Source organism: Pleurodeles waltl, chromosome 9, assembly GCF_031143425.1.
Source record: "Pleurodeles waltl isolate 20211129_DDA chromosome 9, aPleWal1.hap1.20221129, whole genome shotgun sequence".
Lineage (NCBI taxonomy): Eukaryota > Metazoa > Chordata > Amphibia > Caudata > Salamandridae > Pleurodeles > Pleurodeles waltl.
In genome coordinates this window covers 866,805,451-866,829,044 of record NC_090448.1, presented here as the reverse complement: position 1 = coordinate 866,829,044, position 23,594 = coordinate 866,805,451, and the positions used below count along the sequence as shown (strand labels likewise).

The window sequence follows — 23,594 nt, the reverse complement described above, 5'->3', positions numbered from 1 at the left end:
ATTGTGCCATTTACCACATCTTCTCTTCCCTACAGGGTCCTTGATGTTGCCTAAATGTGAATTCCTCAATCTCTTCTTGATGCCAGCAGGATGATGAGGTGGCTTAAGCTGCATATCATATAAATATTCACATACATATTTTGTGGTTCAAAGAAGATGCCGCTGCCTTTCGGGTTGAAATTGAAGCGGACTCGGAGGTACACAGTATCCAGCAAGAGCTGCCTAGTGGCCCGGATCCAGCTGCTGAACAATGAGTTTGTGGAGTTTACCCTGTCTGTGGAGAGTGTGGGCCAGGAGTGCCTGGAGGCTGTGGCTCAGAGACTTGAGCTCCGAGAGGTGAGGGGGAATCGAAGGGGACACCACTAGATGTAAAACACATACAAACACTACTTTCTGCTTCTCATCACCTTCTCACATCTTCGCTTTCTATTTTGCTTTTTTCTTTCTCTTTTTAGTACACATTGTTTATTTCCGGGACTCTCCTTCCTTCTCTCAATCATTTTTATCTCTCTTGCTTTATAACTTAGACTTACCTTGTTACCCTAGTATTCTTCCACCTGCTTCTCTTCTTCCACTATTGTCCACGTAAGAGTTAGAGATCACCATCACCAAACAAAAGAGCACCATGGTTTACTGGTATAAGCCAGGGGTTTTAGGACATCTCGCCACGTAGATCTCACCGATGCACACAGTACACCATTTAGACGCATGTAGTACTTTTGCCTTTTCTGCTCTTTCCTCAACACCCTACTTTTTTTCTGTTATAACACTCAGCCTTCCTTACCAGGAACTCTTCTGTTGTTTTTGGGAAAGAGTCAGGCAACATGTGTAGAGTTGGGTGTGACCCTTGCAGTCAGAGGCTGATCCCAATCCTGAAACAAAGCCATATTTGTCTACTTTGACTGGTCTACAAGATGTGGCTCTTTCAACCCCCACCCCCCCCTTCCTTGTGTGTGTGTTTTGTAATGTTTCTCAAATGTCAGGGTTGTGGAATTTATAAATATATCTACTTGTCCATGGGACAGGCTGCGTCTTAAATCTACGTACCCTGTAAAAAAAAAATCCACTTGCCTCTTTGGTGCCAATTAGTGTGGCAACAAATTATGGCAGCAGTTTCATTATATAAGAGCTCTGATAATAGCCTCTCTGATTATGCCAGGGCTCATGCTATAGTACAGTTGGAATACTAGCAATTTCTTTCTTTTGCCACCACTCCACAAATCACATACTGGGGCTGGATGTAGTGTTTCCAGGGATGGAATGCCGTTCGAATCTGTGTCAACCTACCAACTTGCATGATTTAGGGGTTTCACCGGCTCTTCTATGATGTTTTCTCATACTGGGAAAGGTTGGAAATGTACTCCTAACAAGGGTAGAAGTGAAAAGTCTTCCAAGGTTGGGGAAAAAAAAGTGGATGGAGGAAAGTGAACTTGTAGACACCCAACAGATATTCACATGAGCAAATCTAGGCATGTATATTTGCTTGTGCTAAAATGAAGTTCACAGATGTTCTAGGACTACGATTTCCTGGCCTATTTTTGTAAATTCATGAAAGCCATAAATCTCCTCTAATTAATGCAAGAACATCTAGCATAAGTGCACTTTTGTGACTTTCTTTAAGCATTGAGCCCCTAATTAGGTCTGACATTAATCAAGACCTTATCTTTTTATTAACATTCTGTCTGTCTGCCTGTCTGCCCTCTCTGTCTGCCCTCTCTGTCTGCCCTCTCTGTCTGTCCTCTCTGTCTGTCTGTCTGTCTATCGATCTGCTGGCTTCACTGTGAGTGACAGCTGTCTGCTCAGTGGCATGGACTCCTGAGCAATGTGTGCTTTATGAGACCAAAAAAATCATTTTTCTCTCTGCCAATGTTTGTTATCATTGTGTGGGCCCAGCAGCTCCCACGGTAATAGAGTTTTACAAAAACCATGTCAAAACAAGACATACATTAACTAAACCAAAAGGCTAACCACCAAATATGAACATATTTGTTTTGCCAATGCTTCTTTATTTTCATGTTTCCCCTAATATTGTTAAAAATGGTTACACTGATTTTTCCATTATGAATATTTTAGCATGCATCAGCACATTCTACTAAGTGATGCTTCAAAGAAATGGTACCTAAAATTTCACATAGTTTGGCAACATTTTTGTTTTCCTAGTCACATTTTTTTGTGAGCATTCTATTTTGAAAGCAAAGAATCAAACTTGCTTTCATGCACTTTCAAATATTTGCATCTGATCATAGGGAATTCTGGGAGCATCATATGTAGCATCATAATGTTAAACTTTCCAAACGTCAGTACACATTTTTATAATGGAACCACCCTCAGTAGTGCAGTACGAGCTTACAACATTTTTTTGGCGCTCATCCTAATAATAAAAGCTTTGCATTAATGAACCAAAACTACAAGCTTGAACAGCTTTGACATATGTACACAAACAATACCTTAACTACAGACAATGTGCTTCGCTGATCCCTAATGTGATACTGTAAACTGCCAGCCAAAGGCTTTGTGCTGCAAGGGATTGGCCTACTTGTCCTAAGGACAAAATAAGCATGAAAACTTGTGGTCCTTGACCCTAAACCGTATGTCCTGGGCATCACCTGCATTCTCCTGGTTATTCATTTGTAAAGGGTGTTTCCCCCCCCCCCATACACCTGCTTCTCTGCCTGCTGTTATTTATTTATTTGTTTTTACATTTCCTACCTGCACCAACCGAGATGCCTCTTCTTGCAGTGAGTAATAGGTGACGAAGACACCAGCAAGGGAAAACTGCATTGAAAAGTCTGCATATTAGTCAGGGGATAACCATTTGCAACTTTCTCTGGTTCTTCTTTTCCTGTTTTGGGGATGTTTTTTGTTTCTTTGTTTCTCACTTTTCTTCTCCCCTTCTTTAGCTTGGTAAAAAATGTCCCAGCATTAATGGCAACTACTTAAAAAAAAATATGCTTTAAAGTTTGTTGATTTAAAAAAACAATATGATGCTGGTTTTCAGAAAGTGCAACCGTAGCAATTTATATTTGTCAGCTTGCCTGGGCTTGGTCTGTACCAGTGACTTCCTAAACATCCACCCTCCAATATCCAGGCACTCACGTGATTGACTGTTGGTTACAGCTGATTGATAGAGATAGAGTAAGGGCATTTGTACTGCACCCAGTTTGGCGAGGTGGCCCACTACCCTCTCTGTTTTGTCCCTGCAGTCTGTCATATACTAGAACCACCCCATTTCTTGTGTGAAAATATGTGTGACATTCTTATTGTGATATGGGGAGTTTTAGCCGAGATCCCTATGTTCATTGGCAGGTCCAGCTTGGTTGGGTATCTCATTTGGCAGCATTACCTTTTAGGTAGATGCCTTCGTTATCCCCTACGTGTCCCTCTGCTCCTTCCTCTTCAAACTTTGAGTACAGGCCATTGCCACCTAAGTTGTGATGCTTCCAAATCAGATAAAGAAAACGTTCACTGAAGTAGAATGGAACATGTTATTTTCATCCCCACTGGGTTGACAGTTTGCCGATTGCAGCATCTTAACAAAAACTGTATCAAAGGCATGGTTGTTGCTCCTACATGGAGAAAAGGATGTGCTTTTTGCCAATTTGTTGAATCCTATGTCCAACTTTGACAAAAGATGAAGCCAGATTAACCATCTTGGATTGGCTAGTGGTTTTTGCTGAAGAGCTACATATTCCTTGCGAGCATTATGAGGTGTCTGCTATCATGATGGAGTCAGCAACAGTAAGCATTACTGTTCATTATCATGTGACTGGATTGTACTGGAAGGAAGGTGGAGTTAAATTTGGTTACCTCTGGAGAGTATAAGTGCTGTTTGGTGTGGCTCCAACTGACCTTACATATACGCTAGCCCTGTAAGCTATTTGATTTAGACAGATCTCTGTACACCATTACAGACTTAAAAACTTGGCCAGGGTACAAAGTTTTGGTGACCTTACTGTCGGAGTTACAATGAGACACCAGAAAAGAAGAAAGGCCTACCATAGCTAATAACTGAGGAAATGAATTAAAGTGCCTTGAATGGTTGAAAAGTTTGTATAACCCACGTAACGAACTTCTGAAACCCGCCTTCTGTGACCCAGTGCCTGAAGACCAAGAGCCACCACAAGACTAAAGTTTTGATGATGCAGGTCTGTCTGACCCAAGTGTAAGTACATCCTAGATGAGGTAGACTTTAATGCTTTTTACCGTGTTTCCATTGGAGAGGGTGATTGCAGTTATGTGAGGCTGCATATACTAGGTGTGAGGGGAGAACGCAAAACCATCCAGAATGAACCACTGCCCTGAGTAGCCCTTTTCTCCTGGTGACTTCTACTTCCTTTATTTTCCCAGTAAGATGCTGCGGGCCTTCCTGTGCTTACCAGGTGCTTACTTCCAGCTGAATGTGAAAGTTGCATTATCTGATTCCTTGCTGGAGACCGCAGCCCTGCCCGCCACTCCCTTGTGTGCTTCAGTCTTCCAGCTTTATCTCACATTCAAACTGTCATATGCGTTCTCCTAAGACGGCCTGCACATTAGAGACGTGCACTTACAAGCATGCGGAATTTTGAATGTTCATCCTTACTACCACCTGAAAGTCCTTGCCTAAATTGAAGGTATCTGCCATCTGGGAGTTTGCAGCACTATCTGATTTCTGAGTACCAGTGTATGTGTGTTCTAACGTACACATATATGTGAAATAGACATGGTTGGAAAGCAAAAGGAAGGGGATCTATGGAATTATATTGGCCCTGGGGTTAGTAGTTGTTATGTTATTGACATTAAGAAAAAAATAACATACTAAAAGAAATAAAACACAAATTAGTCCATTCTTACACATTTTATTTTGCTGATCATCATTCCACATTTCATTTTGCTAATTAAGTAAAGTTTTGTTTCACAGTTCAGGTTAATATTTGCCACATTAAACTGAAAAAAATGTATCCCACCAATACATCACACTTCAACCATTAGAGGGAAAGTGCATTTCAGTGTAGTAGACCGGATGTTTTTCTTTTGGTGACTAGTACTATATCCGTTGTTTTTTTCACTTTAAAGTCCGCATGATAAAGAAAAATGTTGCCCGTATTGTTGCTCATGATTTTTGTCTTTCCAGAAAATGCTAATTTTATTAAAGTTTCATTGCAGTCTAACGTGAATCTGCTAAACCTTAATTCAAATTTTAAACATGAAGATGAACCTTTAAAAACATCTTCTGAATGCAATAAAAGTTCACCTAACTATGTATAGCAAGGTTGGGCACATTGACAGAGAGATTTCATGATCTCTCTGAGTACACTGTCTAAGGGATGGAACTTGGCACCTTTTCACTTACTTATTTGCATGATGGATTACTTCATGATATATAATAATTGATATTTTGTAGGGCTGTGAAAACCTCATCACTGGTCCATCTCGTAGCCCCTTACATACTCCGTATTTTTATCCCAAATCTAAGTGGGACTCTGAGGTGACTTGTGGTATCGTTTTGCATTCATTGAAATATTTTATCCCTTATTTTTTAAATATCTTTTTCTTGGCATTTCCCAAATGGATTCATTGTGGAATATCAACAAGATCGTATAGACCCAAGGTACATAATACTCCAGAAAGCAGTGTTTCTATCATGATATTTTTTATTATTCCTGTGTCCATCCTTCTTTGTAATACCCCAAATTGACCCACTCCACTCTCAAGCTTGTGACATCTTCCCAACCCAACCCTGTCACCCCAGCATGTCCCTTTCAATTCCCGACAAATCTGAGGGGCAGTATTGCGGACAATCAATTGCCAGCATCCCAGTCTACCCAGGCTACACTGTTTGAAATGAAAACTATAAACATGCCTATGTCAGTTCGAAACTAGCAAATGATAAAGTGTAGCAGTAAAGGCATGCTCAGAGGGGATATGTATAGTCCTTGATGTGTGGTGCTGGAGTAAGCCTGCTCTTTAAGTATTTTACCTCCTATAATGCACATCTCTTAAATACTGCACACATAGATGAAGAGAAAGATCAGAAATGTAGTGGAAATACCTTAAGCCTGTCCATGCACTGACTCCGATATTGACAATTTACTGTCTTATTCTTGTAGTGTATTGTTGAAATTCTAATAAACAGACTCTGAGTAAAAATGAAATGAACCACCAATGATAGCATCTATTCAGCATGTTGAATTGACACTTATTAGTCATTGTAGAAAGTGATTATGATAATCATCTTTCAGTGTTACACTGGTAAGCATTTTGTTTTGTTTCTGTAGAGCAAGTTGTTAGTGTGAAAAAATGTAAACTAATAGTGCTCTTGACACAAGGCCTCACTAAATGACATCTCAATTGATGAGAGATGGCAGTGGGGGTTGTGTGCTGGCTGTGACTGTGGAAGCACCGTGGTGTAAACAGGCACATGTAATAAATGATTACAGGCAACTAATGATGTATTGTCTTAATATCAGCAAGTTCGGACATCATTAAGTCTCTTGATATGAGAAATGTATTAAACCATATATTATGTGGGATAAGGAACTTTCTGCCGTATATTACAACCATATTGTAAGTCACTTAGGAGCTCTGATACAGTATATAGGAACCAGGCCCAATTTGCAATATCCTTTTTTTAACCTACAACAGGGGGTATTGCATTCTTTATAATATAACCTTAACATATCCCCCGCCCCCCAAAAAAAGCTATAATCATTTGTCTCTTGCTCTTTTATATCAACAAGTATGGTTGCAGATATGTATATTAAATGTGGAAATTGCAGTGCAAACTTACAGACACCAATATACACTACTATGTTGTTGCAAACATATGTACAATTTAATGTAAGTCATATTCCCACATAGCTTTAGTTGATAATGTGTGGTAACTTGCAAAGAGGTTCTTGCTGTTTGTAATGAACCATCAACATGCAAGAAAGTTAGCTTTGCATTACCTCTCTCCTATCTATTACTGTTAATTTCCTCAAAATACTTCAGAAGAGCAATAAACGAAATCTCATTTTCACTTTTTAAACATCAGTGGGAATTCTGTTCCCTGATCTACATTTAACACTATGGGGGTCATTCTGACCCCGGCCGGCGGCAGAAGCCGCCGGCCTGGCTGGAACCGCCAGAATACCGCTGCACGGTCAAAAGACCGCCGCGGGTATTCTGGGTTTCCCGCTGGGCTGGCGGGCGACCGCCAGAAGGCCGCCCGCCAGCCCAGCGGGAAACACCCTTCCATGAGGATGCCGGCTCCGAATGGAGCCGGCGGAGTGGAAGGGGTGCGACGGGTGCAGTTGCACCCGTCGCGATTTTCAGTGTCTGCATGGCAGACACTGAAAATCTTGGTGGGGCCCTGTTACGGGGGCCCCACGACACCCCATACCGCCATCCTGTTCCTGGCGGCCAAAACCGCCAGGAACAGGATGGTGGTATGGGGGTCATGATCCCCATGGCGGCGCAGCAAGCTGCGCCGCCATGGAGGATTCCCCAGGGCAGCGGAAAACCGGCGGTACACCGCCGGTTTTCCGTTTCTGACCGCGGCTGTACCGCCGCGGTCAGAATGCCCAAGGGAGCACCGCCAGCCTGTTGGCGGTGCTCCCGCGGTCGTTGGCCCTGGAGGATTTTACCGCCAGGGTCAGAATGACCCCCTATATGCTGGTCCGGATGTGGCATGGTAGTATCACAATTAAACTGTAGCATGTTATTACACTTGATCAGTCATGCCATGTTCTCGTTGCAGGCAATTAGTGATGTCAGAAGTCGACCGTTAAAAATAAATAAATCAACACAGATCTATATGAAGGAATTGCACTCTTCCCTGTGTAAAATACAATTTAGTGTGGTTACAGCCCATTCCGTTATTGTTACTTGGCTCGTAATTGCTGTTATTACGTAACTCCGAAATTCATTGGACCAAACTCTGAACGTATGACTATTCAGTCCTGCCATGCTTTAACCTTGTGACCTCAAGGTTAGAGACATCCTTACTTTGGGTGCTCTACTAGTTCTATGTATGTGCACATCTTATATCGGCAAGCAAAATATGACTTAGACCAGACTAAGGTGAAGCCAGTTCTTCAAACCAAAGGGGGGAAAAAAATCACATTCTGCGATGTGTTTAACCCGCACGTGATTTAGTATTCTTTCAATTACCGGGCAGGAGCTCAAAACCGCCAAAGCAAACAGAGATCAAGAAGGCAGTGGAATGCCTGCCTCATTCTTTTCTCAGTGCTCATCTTGTTGTGTAAAGGAATAGTGAAATGTTGATGTGATTCCAAAGCAGAAGAAAATCGAGGGCACAAAGTCTAAAATTTGCCCAATGTTTAAAGGGCTGATGACTAAGGCTTACTGGGGGACTCTTGGCAATGTTACTAGAAGCCTGTGTATGGTATTCATGCGTCTAGCGAGTTCATGTACTGTGTCAGAAATGGGGTTCACTGAGGTCCGAAGCTGCTTCTGAACCAGTGATACTTCTTAACCTGTGCCACTTAGAGGATAAATATGTATTTTACTGATCCGTATTGCTAAACGCTTACACCACTTTTGGAAATGGTCCTTTTTGCAGGGTTATCCCCAAAATGTTTGCCTTCTTCCTCCTATTTTTTTCAGGTCTGTTTTTGCTGGTTTATTGTTTCTGCACACTTTACCACTGCTAATCAGTGCTAAAGTGTAAGTGCTCCCTATATAAATTGTATTGTTAATTGGTTTATCCATGATTGGCATATTTGATTTACTGTTAAGTCCCTAGTAAAGTGCACCAGAGTTGCCCAGAGCTTGTAAATCAAATGCTACTAGTGGGCCTGCAGCACTGGTTGTGCCACCCATATTAGTAGCTCTGTAACCATGGCTCAGACCTGCCACTGCTCTGTGTATGTGTGTGTGTGTGCGTAGTTTTAAACTGCAAGTTCGACTTGGCAAGTGTACCCACTTGACAGGTCTAAACCTTCCCTTTTACTACATGTCAGGCACCCCTAAGATAGGCCCTAGGTAGCCTCAGGGGCAGGGTGCAGTGTATGTTTATGGTAGGACACATACTAGTGTGTTTTATATGTCCTAACAGTGAAATACTGCCAAATTCGGTTTTCACTGTGCAAGGCCTATCTCTCTCATAGGTTAACATAGGGGCTGCCTTTAAATATCCTTAAGGCACAGATTCCCCTTGAGATCAGATAAAAATGTGGAGCTTAGGGTCTCTGAACTCACAATGTAAAACTAAATTTTTTATTGAAGTTGTTTTTTTAAATTATTTGTTTGAAAATGCCACTTTTAGAAAGTAGGTATTCTCTTGCTTAAACCATTCAGTGACTCTGCCTGTTTGTGGATTCCCCGTCTGGGTCAGTTTGACAGTTGGGCTGTTCACACCTCTCCTCTAGACAGTGACACAAAAGGGGGCAGGGGTGTAGCCTGCATATCCTGATGAGTGATCTGAGCGAGAGGGGAGGAAGGAGTGGTCACTCACACCTGAAAAGACTGTGCCTGCCCTCACACAATGCAGTCCCCGACCCCCTGGTATGTGTCTGGGGCCTCGCCTGGACAAGGAAGGATCTTGCAAACTCTTGAGACTTTGCTTTGAAGGTTGCCAACTTCAAAGGCAGAACTGGGTATAAGAAGAAGACCAAAAACCCCAGCCTTGTAGAATCTTTCTAGAATCAAGAGGAACATCTGTCCAGGAGAAGAGCTGAAGGAGGACTACTGTCCCTTTGCTGGACTTGCCTGCAGTTGTTGCTTCTGCCTGAAAAGAGTGCAAAGAGTGAACTTTGCTGTGTGTCCTGCTTGAGAAAGTCTTCCAAGGGCTTAGAGTAGAGCTTGCCTCCTATTGGAAGTCTCAGGGACACCAAAGACTTCAGTTTCCTTGACCTGCAGCACTGGGAATTTTGTGTTTTGTGCTGTTAAAGAGGAACCAAAGCGATGCCGCCAACGGAGCTGATGGTCACCGTGACCTGCCAACGCCGCACGGAGTCTCATTGCCCCGCTTCGCACCGCGACCCTGGTCTCACCGATGCCGTCATCCGACGACTTCACCGAGCCGCTGGTCGCAGTGCGACCTGTGGGCCCCGCACTCCAGCATCACTGTCTCACACCGCAGCCTGGGCCTCCCCGACGCCACCGCTCTTGCTGACGCCAGCGCCGCTGCTTGCACCGTGGCCTGTGGACACCACTCGTGAGGAGCACAAAGCATCGTCCCGTTCTGTACCGCAGCCACAGTCCACCGACGCCAGCACCATCGACTCCAGTATCATCACCAGACATCCCTGCCGGCACCGTGGCCTGTGGACACCGCTTGTGAGGGTCACGAAGCACTGTCCTGTCCCGCACCTCTTGCTTGGGCCTACCGACAACAGCGCTTCTACAACAACGACTCCTCTGCCTGCACTGTGACCTGTGGACACCACACGTTGCACCGCCCTGCTTCTCACCACAGCCCTGGTCTCACCGCCGCCGTTGGACGCCGTCACCGAGCCGCTACCTGCACCGTGACCTGTGGCAACTGCACGTTGCATCGTTCCGCTTGGCACCACAGCCCCGACGCCATCCAGGCCAGTGCTCCTGCCTTCATCAGCCTGGAGTTCGGTCTGCAATGCGTGTGACTTCAAGGGCCTGACGAATCCTGCACGGACTCTGGAACCGACACCGCGACGTCAGTGATGCCGCTCTCCGGAGCTCACTGCGAGGAACACGACACCCTGCAAATCCAAGGTACTGTTTGTGGGTTTTCCCTACACTGTAGCTGGCCTGCGACGCTGCGGCCGGCCTGAACTATTGGTTTTGTTGATCACGATGCCGTGATAGCCCCAGGTGCAGCTATTGACTTCAAGGAACTGTATTTTTGAGTAAATCTTGCAGAATGCATATTTTTATTACTGTATGCTGGATTTTTATCATATTTGGTCTTGTTTTAAATAGATAAATATTGGCTATTTTTCTAAAACTGGTGTGGTGCCCTTTTGTTCTGTTTTCCCTGTGTTACTGTGTGTTATGTGCAAGTGCTTTACACATTGCTCCTGAGGTAAGCCTGACTGTTCGTGTCAAGCTACCTATAGGGTGAGCAGGAGTTATCTGAGCAGGTATCTCCCTTATCCTGACTAGAATGAGGGTCCCTACTTGGACAGGGTGCAAACCGACTGCCAGTTAGAGACCCCATTTCTAACTACCACATTTTAAGCTAATCAGAAATTCTGAAAGCATCCAGATCTATCATTGAGTACTAACTGTACTAATTGTATTACAATACAAAACAACTATAGTTAGAACCAACTAAGTCTTAAAATGCTATAATAATGATAAAAGAGAAAAAACTGTTCGCCCAAAAACATTATTGCTATAACTTAAGAGGGCTATTCTCTTTGTCTCTACCAAAATGTGGAATCGCGAACTGAAGATAATGTTGTGTTTGCACAATGTGAGAATATTCAGTGGTTTGCCACATCACTGGGTTAGTGAACCTTCAAGTATGTGTGCAGAATGAAGCATCCCCATTGTAGCTTGCGCTGTTCAATTGTGTACATTCTTTTCTCTGTTAGCCATACTTAGGTTGGCCTACTATCTCCTCGGAATCACAAGAGGAGGGTGAATGAGGATTGTGAGGCATGGGATGTCAAAAAATGCCACGGGTAGTGTACATTTTAGAACATCATCTTTGTTGCTTTTATTTATCAATCTTGAAATGAGGATGGAGGCTGATTGGTCAGGCCTGTGGTTTGCTGGGTTGGGACAGTGTGTGGTGTGTGGAGTAGAGGGTGGTATGTGTGGTGAGAAGAGTGTGGTGAGGACTTAGCTTGCATCTATCTTTGAGAGATATTCCTCACACTCCACTCTGCCCGCAAGGGACAGCTGCTCATATGCTCCAGCAGTGAGGACATCTAGAACTGCTCACATATGCAAGCTACTGATATTTCTCACTAAAACCAACTTGTCACACTTCTCCCTATTCACAATGCATGACGTTTCCATGTTGTCAAATACCTGCACCACCCTATAGCTATTGTATTGTGCACCCACACCCCCGCCACACAACAGACACACTGTACATGCACCTTCCACCATATACCAGCACCACCACTGCTACATACATTCCAGCTTCACTACCCTACTATAAGCACACTTGCTTCACCACACAAACAGACACACCCCCCTCCGCCAAACTAACAAAGAGGACTACACTGCACAGTCCCTAGCGCACCACAGAACATTGAATTCACCAAACCAGCGTTGTTTACACTACAGGCGTAGCCCACTGTACACTCTTGTGTAACCATTTTACACACACACACACACACACACACACACACACACACACACACAAACACACACACACCCGCCCCCCCCACCCCCCGCCCCAGTGCCAACATCCTTCACAAACCACTGTTTGCAGTAAGTTGCCTGTCCTGCTGATTCCTTCTTGGCATTTCTCGTGGACTATAATTTCGTCATAGATCTTCTCATCCTTTGCCATTTTGTTGTATCTCATACACTGCAAATATGGTAAGGGGTTAAGGATACAGGGATTAGTGGTTGAGAGTAAGTGGCTGTGGTTGAAGGTTTTTTTTTTTTTTTTTATTGAGCATTTTACGATATAAAAAATACAACAAACAAACTTGCCAGTTATCATCATTAGTGTGTCACATATAGTATGCTATTAGGTGTCATACAGAAAGGAACATATTACAATAGTCAACATGTCCATATCAATAAAGATTACAAGCCCCTAGACTGGACACATGGGCTTGGAGGGTCACAACATTCTGCGTTAGTGTGTAAAGAGGGCAGCCGCGGAAGAAAACAGGGGTAGCGATCAGGATCATGCTAGTGTTACGGGCATTTTCTACATGATGTGAGAGGAGAGGAGCGCAATGTATCCCTACCGCTACCCTCTTCCTAGGGATCATACACTTAGAGTATCTCCTACTGATTCCCTGCTCTGATGTTCCCGAGTCCAACTCACAAACGGATCCCAGATGTCACGGGGCCTAGATGCAGCTGGCATTAACTCCCAGAATGTGGTTAGCTGCGTGTGCCCGTAAGTTACATCCGCCAGCCAATCCCTCACCTCGGGCACCCTCTGCCTACCCCAATGGATCGCCACCCGTAGCTTAGCAAACAGTAGAAGTAATGCATGCAGCCTGCGCACTACTGGCGGAGTGTCCCTGACATAACCTAGCAGCCCAAGCAAAGGGGAAGGGACGTCCGAGCAGCCCACTATCTGGTTTACCGATACAAAAACCTGAGACCAATAACCCTTCAACCTCGGGCAGGACCACGCTATATGTAGAAAAGAGGCCGAGGCCGACCCACATCGCCAACATTCATCCGTCTCCCTAAGCCCCATTCTTTTCAGGCTGATGGGGGTTCTGTAGAACCTATGCAAGTATTTAAAATGTATTAAACGCAGCTTGTAATTTGGCGAAAGTTCAGCAAGCTGCCCACAGCAGTACTCCCACTGTTCCTCAGAAATCTCAGGCTGGAGCTCCTCATTCCAATGCAGCATAGATTTAAGCGCCACTCCTGGTGTCATGTTTTGCATATGGCGATAAATACGAGTTACTAGCTTTCGGGGGGAAGGGGAGCCCACCACCGCCTCCAAAGCTGTAAAGACTGGTGGCGCGTCTGGGAACCCCCCGAATAGCGTCCGGCACGCCGCACGTAGTTTATGGTACAGAAATAATTTGGAAAAGGGCACCGTACCCCCTCCTCCGACGCCGGGGGAGGCATAAACTTACCATTGGGAAAAAGATCCGCAAAGGTGCGGAGATGCATCTTGTCAATCAGGTGACCAGCTATCCCATCAGCCACGCAAGGCAGCATCGGGTTATGCAACAGAGGAAGCGATGGAGCATACAACAGTGGGACCCCGGCCCTCCTGCGCAACTCCTCCCATACCCAATGCAGCATCCTAGCCGTATCTACATCTGCTCTAGGACGCCTTGCCTTAGCGCATATCGCCACTCCAAGTGGAAGGGGTGCCACCGCATCTCGTTCCACTGCCACGTGAGGCTGAAAAGGGATAGGGTGGGTCCAAAAATGCAAGAACTGAGCCTGAGCACAGAGGGCATACAATTTTATATCTGGGGCACCCAAACCACCCTGTCGCAGTGGCCGTGCCAGCGTGTCCCACGCTACCCTGGCCTGTCCACCCGCCCACACCAGTTCCACCAGGCATGACCGCAGAGTGGTAAAGAAGTGTGCTGTAAGCGGTATAGGTATATTGACGAATAGATAAAGGAATTTGGGTAACACTATCATTTTTGTCAACGCGATCCGCCCGGTTAGCTCAGCCACATCATAGCCATGCCAAAGTTAAGGCCCCAGATCTCTTGAAGGTCCCGGCTAACCCAAATCCCCAGATATTTGACTTTTTCCGCCTCCCAGCGCAGGGGATATTCAGAGCGCACCTCCGCAGTGCCGTCCGTGAGGCGAAAGATTACCGATTTAGACCAGTTGATGGAGATGCCCGCGAAGCCCTCAAAGCGGACAAATTCCCGCAGGATGGGATCCAAGTTGTCCGCAGGATTGGTAAGATAAAGGGTCACATCGTCCGCGTATAGTGATATTAGAAGGTTTCTAGAACTGAATCCTATACCTCTTGCAGTATGATGTTGCCTAATCCTCGCTGCCAGCGGCTCCATAGCTATGGCAAATAGCAGCGGGGAGAGAGGACAACCCTGCCTAGTACCACGCAAGACAGGGAACGGTTCAGACACCAGGCCATTCACCCGCACTCTGGCTGTAGGTAAAGTGTAAAGCAGGCGAATTTTCCTAAGCAGCAGCGTACTGAACCCCATCCTTTTTCATGTATGGAATAAATACGGCCATTCAATTGTATCAAAGGCCTTAGTGGCATCCAAAAACACCACAGCAGCTCTAACCTCAGGGTGTAGGTAATGTAATGCAGCGAAGATCGTTCGCAGGTTGTGGGAGGTCGCCCTTCCTGGTATAAAACCGGATTGGTCAGGGAGTGCGACCATCGACAACATTGGTTGCACCCGGTTCGCGAGCAGTTTGGCCAAAATGTTAACATCTACATTAATCAGGGATAAGGGCCGGTATGAGTTTAGATCGTCAGCAGGTTTATCCGGCTTCAGCAGCGTGATAATCCGCGCTTCGCGCATAGTGGCAGGCAACACCCCTCTCTCCAGGGCCTCCTCGTACACTGCCAGCAACCGGGGCGACCGCTCATCTGCGTATGCCTTATAGAAAGCTGTTGTCAGACCATCAGGTCCCGGCGCCTTATCAGGCGGCAGGCTCCTGATAACTTGTGCCACATCTCCGGCGTCTATCGGGAGGTCCATATATTCTCTGTGGTTATTATTGAACCATACCAATGCAATGGAATCTAGATAGGATGTAAGCCCCTCCGGGCATACATCATGGGTGTTGGTATATAAACGAGAATAAAACTTATGGAATGCTCCTACAATGTTCTCCTTGTCATGAAGCAGTTCACCATCAGCCGTGCGCAGTTCATGGATATATGTCGCGGGACGCGGCGGTCTAATCATATTTGCCAGGACCTTCCCCGGTCTCCCTCCCTCGCCGTAACGCCTCGCCTCCGCACACTTCCCCAGAAACTTGACCTCCCGCGACGCCTCCTCCTCATACTCCAATAATTTGGTTTTCAACAGCCCCGCCACCTCTGATTCTCCAGCCTCTAAGAAAGTACATTCGAGTCGTTTTATATTGGCTTCCAGCGCTACTAGAGTACCCCGTATCGCCCTCAGTACACCCGCCTGCCGGGCTATACACTGGCCTCTAATGACGACCTTGAAGGCCTCCCACAGAGTCGCCTCTGTGTCCACCGATCCCTCATTATGCTCAAAATAGTCAGTGATATCAGTCCGTATCTCCTCTCTGAATGTAATATCAAGTAGCGCCTGGGGTGGGAGACGCCACGAGAACACCGGGAAAGGACCCCCAGGAAGTAGTAACCTCAGCATACAGGGCGCATGGTCGGACAACGTGCGGGGCATGTGCTCTACCTGCGTCGTCCACAGTGCAACATCCCGCGATACCAACCAGAAGTCAAGACGGGACCACGCGCCGCTATAGGTCGATATACAGGTGCCCTCCCTCAGGTCCCCATGCCTACCTCGCCATACATCAACCAGCGTGCCATCCAGCATTATTTCCCGCAGCGCGGAGCCCGCCAAAGGATTTAATGTGCGAGCTACCCCCTTCCTATCCACTTTGTCATCAAGTACTGCATTGAAATCGCCTCCCCATACAACTGTATCGCATCCAGTGGCTTTCACCTGCCCCCAAAGCTTATGGAAGGAACCTGGAGAGTCCGCATTAGGCCCATACACAGCCACAAATACTACCGAAACTCCGCACACAATGCCCTGTACCAAGATATATCGCCCCTCTGGGTCGCATTGTACAGCGCCCTCCCGCCAGTCCAGCCCGCGTCGTATCAGTATCGCCACCCCCCGGGCATAGTTGGAATAGATAGCTGAATAAACATGCCCCCATCTGGTGTGACGCAGTCGCTGGGCGGATGCGGTGTTCAAATGAGTTTCCTGCAATAGGCAGACATCAACACCATGCCGTACCAAATATGCATGTACCAACCTAGCCTTCCTGTGGTCGTTGAGCCCCCTAACATTCCAGGTGAGACAGTTCAAGGTTTTATCCACTCCTGACATTACCCACACACATTTTGTAAAGTGCAGTAAGACATGTTGACAGTGACCAGGCTGTACGCTCAAGACACCACACAGATAGCATACAATAGATATTGGCAGTAAACAACAAGATAACAACCCCAACCAGCCACCCCCCACCCACTCCAACCCCCCAACCGGGTCGTAGATTAACCATCCCCATACTATCCCCAAAGTGACATTTTAGTAAACAAGGGAACATTCCCGAAGGGATGTGGCGATGCCGGCTATTTCCCCGTATGAAACTGGGTGGCCGGAAGATCTGCAGGGGATCCTCGCCGCGCAAAACCTAATAATTTAGATCTATCTAGAATGGCAGATGACCAGGATTGAACATCAGGCATCACAAGTGCACCACCCCCTTCCGCGGATAAAGGTCACATTTAAATAGGAGCCATTCCCACAGGATATATTAGATTGGATCCACGTTTACTCATTGTCACTGAGCCTGCTATCTATTGTCTCCGCAGCATCCCTGGAACGTTGTACGGATTTGCGTCCCACATGTTTGGCGAACTTCATCGCCTCCTTGGCATCAGTGAATATGTGGGTAGATCCCTCGAAGGACACCTTTAATTTAGCTGGGTAGAGGAGGGAGTACGGGACCTGCGCCTGCAGAAGAAGCCGCTTTACAGGCAGAAACTCCCGGCTGGCAGCCTGGACAGCCGGGGTGAAGTCAGGGTAAAAGGAAATGTTATTGCCCTTGTGCGTGATGGATCCTCTCTCCCTTGCCAGTTTAAGGATCAAATCACGGTCTTGGTAGTTCAGGATTCTCGCAATTATAGGCCGGGGCTGCGCTCCAACAGGGGGCCTCTGGCCCAGCGACCTGTGTGCCCTTTCCACCGCAAACACCGCAGAGAGGCTAGGGTCAAACAATTTGTGTAGGAGTTCAGTGATATATGTTTCCATTTTAGTTATGGCAGTGGTCTCCGGGATCCCCGTGATGCATAGATTATTGCGCCGGGACCGCGCTTCCAAGTCCTCATTCTTCGCATGGATTATTCCCAATAATTTGTCCATGTGCAGGAGCTGGTCTCTCGTTTCCACTTGAAACTCGTGACACTCAGACTGGCGAGCCTCAAGCGTGTCCAACCTCGCCTCGTGTGTGGCCACCTGTGTTTTCACAGAGTCTAACTGACTGGTAAGATTGTCCAGTTTGGTGTCAATATTACGGAGGCTGGAGCGCATCTCTAGCATCAATGTGCGCAAATCTTCGCCCTGATCGTCAGCGGCCAGGTCGCGCCCCTCCACCTCTCCCTGACGCGTGGCGCGCTTATGATCAAAGTTCAGCTTCGGCTGCTTAGCATCATGCTTCCCCATGGCAGCGAGAGATCCACCGGGTCCTGCCGCAAGCTACCAGCCAAGGCCCACAGCCACCTCCGCTCCCTAGTGGCTGCAGCAGGGCACCCCCACCTCCTTCACGGCGCTCTCGCCGACTGATTCCACACTAACAAACCACGGTGTCGCCGCCAGTACCTCCACTGGGTTCCCTTAGATTGACTCTCCGCATTAAACCAAAACCGTTGCCAGGGTGTAAGCAAATGTCCACTATATCATCTACCAGCGCAGGTCGGCGGGGGGGGAGGGCCCTCCGTTCACTCCCCGCACTCTCGAAACAACCGGACAGGCCATAGTAGCGCCTGTCCCTACTGTCCACATTCCGCCTCCTGTTTAGCTGTGTTTGCACACAGGCTCCCAGTCTCCTCACCTCTGCATCACCGGAGCATGCCACCTGTGGCACCCGGGCAGACCAGGCACTTCCTCCTCCTCCAAAGCTCCAGATTCCCTCCACAGGGCGCCCTCGGCATCCGCGAGATCCCGCGCCGGAGTTTAGCCGCTCTCCAGTCCATGCACCACTTCGCTTTGATGTCGGTGTTTTGGCCCCAAAACGGCAGCCGCCGCCTCCAAAATCTGCTGCACCGGTTCCCGCCACAGGCCCAGCAACAATTTCCAGTGGGCCACCTCCGTCCGACGGCGTACAGCCCAAATGTCTCACATGTAGTTTTTATAGGGGTTCCACGCCCTGCCAGCGTCGTCCGTGCCGGCGAGCAGCGCTCCAAGCCCAGAGCCTCCACCCGGCTGCACGGCTCCGCGAGTTCCACTTTTAATCAGCCCGGGGGCCGCCTCGACACCCCAGCGCTGACAGGATCCCTTGGGCTGCTTTCAACAATGCCAGGACCTTTCAGCGTCCCGGCGCTGCCCCCGCACAGGACCCGCCGCCAGCACACACCCCGGGCCCGAGTTACGGCTCCTCCACCAGCGAGCCCCGGCAGGCGCCTCCGTCGGATCCGCCCTCCGGCCGCGCGGTTCCCCAGCTCCTCTCAGGCATTAGGATATGAGAGTCTCATGCCTCCGCCTGTGTTGCACCGTCATCTGCACGGTTTCTACAGGTTCTGGCAGCTTAGGCTCGCCCCAAAGTGAAGGATAATTAAAGGATTTCGATCCGGCCGGCGGAGCTCACTCCGAGAGCGGCCATCTCGCTGCTCAGCAGGCCACGCCCCCCGCTGTGGTTGAAGGTTAATAGTAGGGGCTGAAGGTAGATGTTAAGGATGAGAGGTTAGGGGTTAAAGGGTAATGTGTAAGGATTAAGGGTAATCGGTTAAGGAGATGAGGCTAAAGGCTTGAAAGCGAAGGTAAGTGTAGAAGGGTAAAAGGTTAAGGGTAAAGTGATAAAGGGAAAGAGGTAAGTGGGTAAGAGTTAAAGTAAAAGGTGGCAGAGGGTTAATGGCAAGGGTAAAGGTTATAGAGCAAGGGATTGTGGGTTAAAAGTGATGGTAGGTGTTAAGTGTAATGGAGTAAGCTTAAGGTGCTTGGTGTAGATGTAAAGAGTAAGTGGATAAGAGTAAGGTGCTATTGGGTAATGGGTTACTGGTAGGGATTAAGCAACCAAAAGTAAGGAGTTCTGAATAACTGGGTAAGGGTATGAGGGTAGGAGGCAAGGTTAAGAGGCAAAGGAGGGGGAAAAGGGTTAAAGGTAAGTGATTCAGGCTAACAGGATAAAATGTGTAGAATGGGGGTTTAAGGTTAAATGGCTTAAGGACAAAGCATTAAAGTGTGAAGGTAGGGGGTTAAGGGCAATTTGGGTATGTGTAGAGAATAATGGGTTAAATTGGTTTAGATATATTACCCATTGGCAGTCGCCACTAGTTGGTTGTAGTTAGACCACGTTTCCCTACGTAAAGCATTTTTTTGTTGAGCTTATAACATTGGAGCCACTTGACGAATCTCTACAAAACTTTCCAAAAAATGTTCTTTCACCTCAGCTCCTTTCTCGAAAGCTTCAGGGTGATCTGTAAAGCCGGGTATGAGGAAAAAGGGGGGAGTAGGGCCCAAAACGTCTTTTCTCATTCATTTTTACACTTGCCATATGCTGCTAATTACTTTCAACATAACATCACTCATTACATGTTCCATGACACCATTGATAGCATCACCGCAACATTTGAAATTACATCATTGATGACTACACTGTGCATGGCGGGGGCTCAAGTTATAGTTACTTGAGATAACTATAATTGTTAAATTTCAGTTGTTTTGTTAAAAACGGTATGTTTTAACTGACTTTGTTTTGCCTAACTATAACGTCTTTTTAACTTTTTGATTTTTGTTCAGTGAATTTCTAAATATGTATGTTTATATATATATATATATATATATATATATATATATATATGTGTGTGTATATATATTCATGTTTTCTATAAAGGTTTAATGGAATTGGTAAAGTTAACATTATTTAAAAAATAAATAAACAGAATTATTTAGGAAAAATAAGTATAGCAAAAGTACAAATGATGAGATGGTGCTGAATGAATAGTAAATAGGGCTCACCACTGAAAGATGAGGAAATGGTATGTCTTCTAACATCAGTCCCGCTTTGATACACTGACATATTATCTAAGTCTTCGTTAAGGATATTTTTATAGTTCAGTGTTACATCTTTCCTATCATACTTTCTTTCTTTCCTTTAATATTTAGCAGGTAGTCTTGTGATACAATATGTCCAGTTTCATTAGTTAAGTTTTTAACGTTGAGCTCTAGCCACATGCAAATGTAGGTTCCTTTCCGGACACCCACCGAACAGTGGCGGGAGAAAATTACCTTAAAATTGCACCAGTAAAGTTATTGTAAAGGCTTTCAGCCAGCTAATAATGTCCGACCTGGTACTTTTTATTAAGCACATTGGCTTTTTATACGAGTTGTTTTTCTGGTTTACTTAATGTCACTAGTGTTTGTTTATAGCATTCTTCTTTTACCTTACCTTAAGCGACTAATTGCCATTGACGATGCTGCTATTCCAAGTTGCTTCATTATTTATTTTCTTCCATTGTCGAACGAAAAATGCAGGCATCTTAAACATTGTAGGTATCTTTTCTTTCTTTCAGAACAATCATCTGCGATGATCTCACTATTGGTATTGATTGCCCTGCTTCTTCTCATAAAGCATCACAGTCATTGGCCTTTTATAGATTTTATGTGTATACTAATTTGTAGTTGCTATTATAAGAATCCTTCTTTTTGGTCTGCAGACTCTGCGCTTGTTACCTCGCTTCTTACATCCATAGAATAATGTTCAAATCAGTGGTGACTGATTGCCCTGGCACCTACAATATCCTTTATGTGGTGCCACTAAATAAAGCCTTGGTATTGCTGTCTTTTTAGGTCGTGCTCACAAGCACTTTGACCTGTTGTAAGTATTGAGGGCTTTTAACCACACCCACCTCACGCCCATCACTTTAATTCGTTTGTAGGCTTGCCTTTCAAAAATCAGTTGATGTACTTGGTAAATGTTTTACGTTTGTCCCACCTTGGGGCAGTTTGGTTACCGCCTTGGACACCGACCCTGTTGCAGAGATAATTGCATGATTGCCGATATTGCTTCAGCGTGGGCGAACTACTATTTTTTCTTTTGTCTGTGCTTCATGGCTGCCATGGCGCTCACAAGGCAAATTCGATTGGTGGTATCGTTTTTACATTATATGCACTCTGATCTGCTTAGTACACGTACCTTGCAGCAGGCATATTAAGCCTGTGCCCTTTCTTATGATGGCTCCAGGCTTCCACTAGACAAAAGTATGTGCTCTCTCCAGAAAGAACATAAAGCACCAGAGTTATTTTGACCTTTTTACACTACATGCACTTTGTGATTTTCCTAGTGCACGTTCTTTGCAGCAGGCACATTAACCTTGTGCGCTAACTTATGATGACTACAAGCTTCCACTAGACAAAAGTACGTTCTCTTGGCTGCCATGGCACTCAGAACGCAAACTCAATCTGCAGTATATTTTTACATTTTATCCACTCTGATCTCCTTAGTACACGTTCTTTGCAGCAGGCACATTAACCCTGTGCGCTACATTATGATGGCACCAAGCTTCCACTAGACAAAAGTAAGTTGTGTCTTCAGAAAGAACATAAATTGCTAGAGGTATTTTGACATTTATTCATTACATGCACTTTGTGATTTGCCTAGTACACTTTCTTTGCAGCAGACACATTAACCCTCTGCGCTACCTTATGAGTCCAAGCTTCTACTAGACAAAAGTACGTTCTCTCTCCAGAAAGAAAATTAACCCTCTGCGCTACCTTATGATGACTCCAAGCTTACAAAAGACAAACGTACATTCTCTTGGCTGCCATGGTGCTAACAGAGTGAACTTGATCGGCGGTATCATTTTTAGATTATATGCACTCTGATCTGCTTAGTACCCATTCTTTGCAGCAGGCACATTAACCCTCTGCGCTACCTTGAGTCCAAGCTTCTACTAGACAAAAGTACGTTCTCTCTCCAGAAAGAAAATTAACCCTCTGCGCTACCTTATATTGGGCCCAAACTTCCACTAGACAAAAATATGTTCTCGCTCCAAAAAGAACATTAATCGCCAGTTATTTTGACATTTTTACATTATATACACTCTGATCTGCTTAATACAAATTCTTTGCAGCACATACATTCATTCTGGGACTTGTAGTTTTATTTTTATAACTTGATACAAGCTGAAAACCAGCCCTTGGAATTGTATTTGTAGAGTTGTCCAGCTCCCTAGTTCCATGTGTGATTCGTTCATTTAGTTTGTTTCAGTTTTGCATTCTGGGACTTGCAGTTTTATTTTTATAACGTGAATCAAGCTGTGAATACAAAGCAGAAACCTGACTAGGTGAACGACACACATTTGAGTCTGTGAAACTTGATCTGTGTGTCTGTATTTATAACCCTAACCTTAAGGAGAGCTTACAGTTGATTATGCTGTACAATTGTCAATATCTTATAACTAATACTTCAGTTCAAGACTGACTGAGGATCATTAATATCATGTGAGGTGGTTCTCCTGAAGCGTGTAAACAATCCTGGGCATGTTGTTCGATTCCCCAGTCTGTAGTAAAGGGACCGCAATCGAGTAAGCACATGTTCTTGGGGTACAATTATTTATTCATTGCCCGCGGGCAATGCGGCCTGTACCAACTGCCAAGTAAATATGTTTTATACCCGGCAGTAGTTTGTGTTTTAAGGGCCTTGTTTAAAAAAAAAAAAAGATATTCCAGTATGCCTACTAGCTGTTTAGTTATATGCAGGCCCACTGGAATTATGTGGCAGAAAGGACCATAATATGCTGCAGGGTTGACCAATTAATGTGGCAAAAAAGTCAAGTTATGCATTTACAATGCCAGTAGCTCCAACTCAAGTAAATGCGAGACCAATTTCATTGCAAATGCTTGTTTTTGTTTGTGTCGCTGCCTGCTAAATTCATCTAATGTCTTATTCATTGTAATATCTCCTTGTGCTCATAGGCAGTGTGGCCCTAACCCACCTCCATTCCAATTATAAAATGATCTCAAACTGCTACAGAAAAAGCAGCTGCATCCATAAATGTATTTGCTCCCACTCCACATCCGCAAGAGAGCATTTTTGATGTGCCAGTTTATGTATATCTTATTTACAAATTAGCTGGCATTTCTATA

General features: G+C 45.6%; 1 protein-coding gene across 2 annotated transcripts in view; it reads left to right on the top strand.

Annotated features, from left to right (window-relative positions):
• The window catches only part of PTPN21 (protein tyrosine phosphatase non-receptor type 21), a 351,990-nt gene that overhangs the window by 17,829 nt on the left and 310,567 nt on the right, over positions 1 to 23,594 (top strand). For both annotated transcript variants that reach the window (XM_069208139.1, XM_069208138.1), the window contains exon 2: positions 36 to 336. In XM_069208139.1, coding sequence (XP_069064240.1) covers positions 157 to 336 — 180 coding nt within the window. In that variant the 5' untranslated portion in view covers positions 36 to 156. The remainder of the gene's footprint in view (positions 1 to 35; positions 337 to 23,594) is intronic.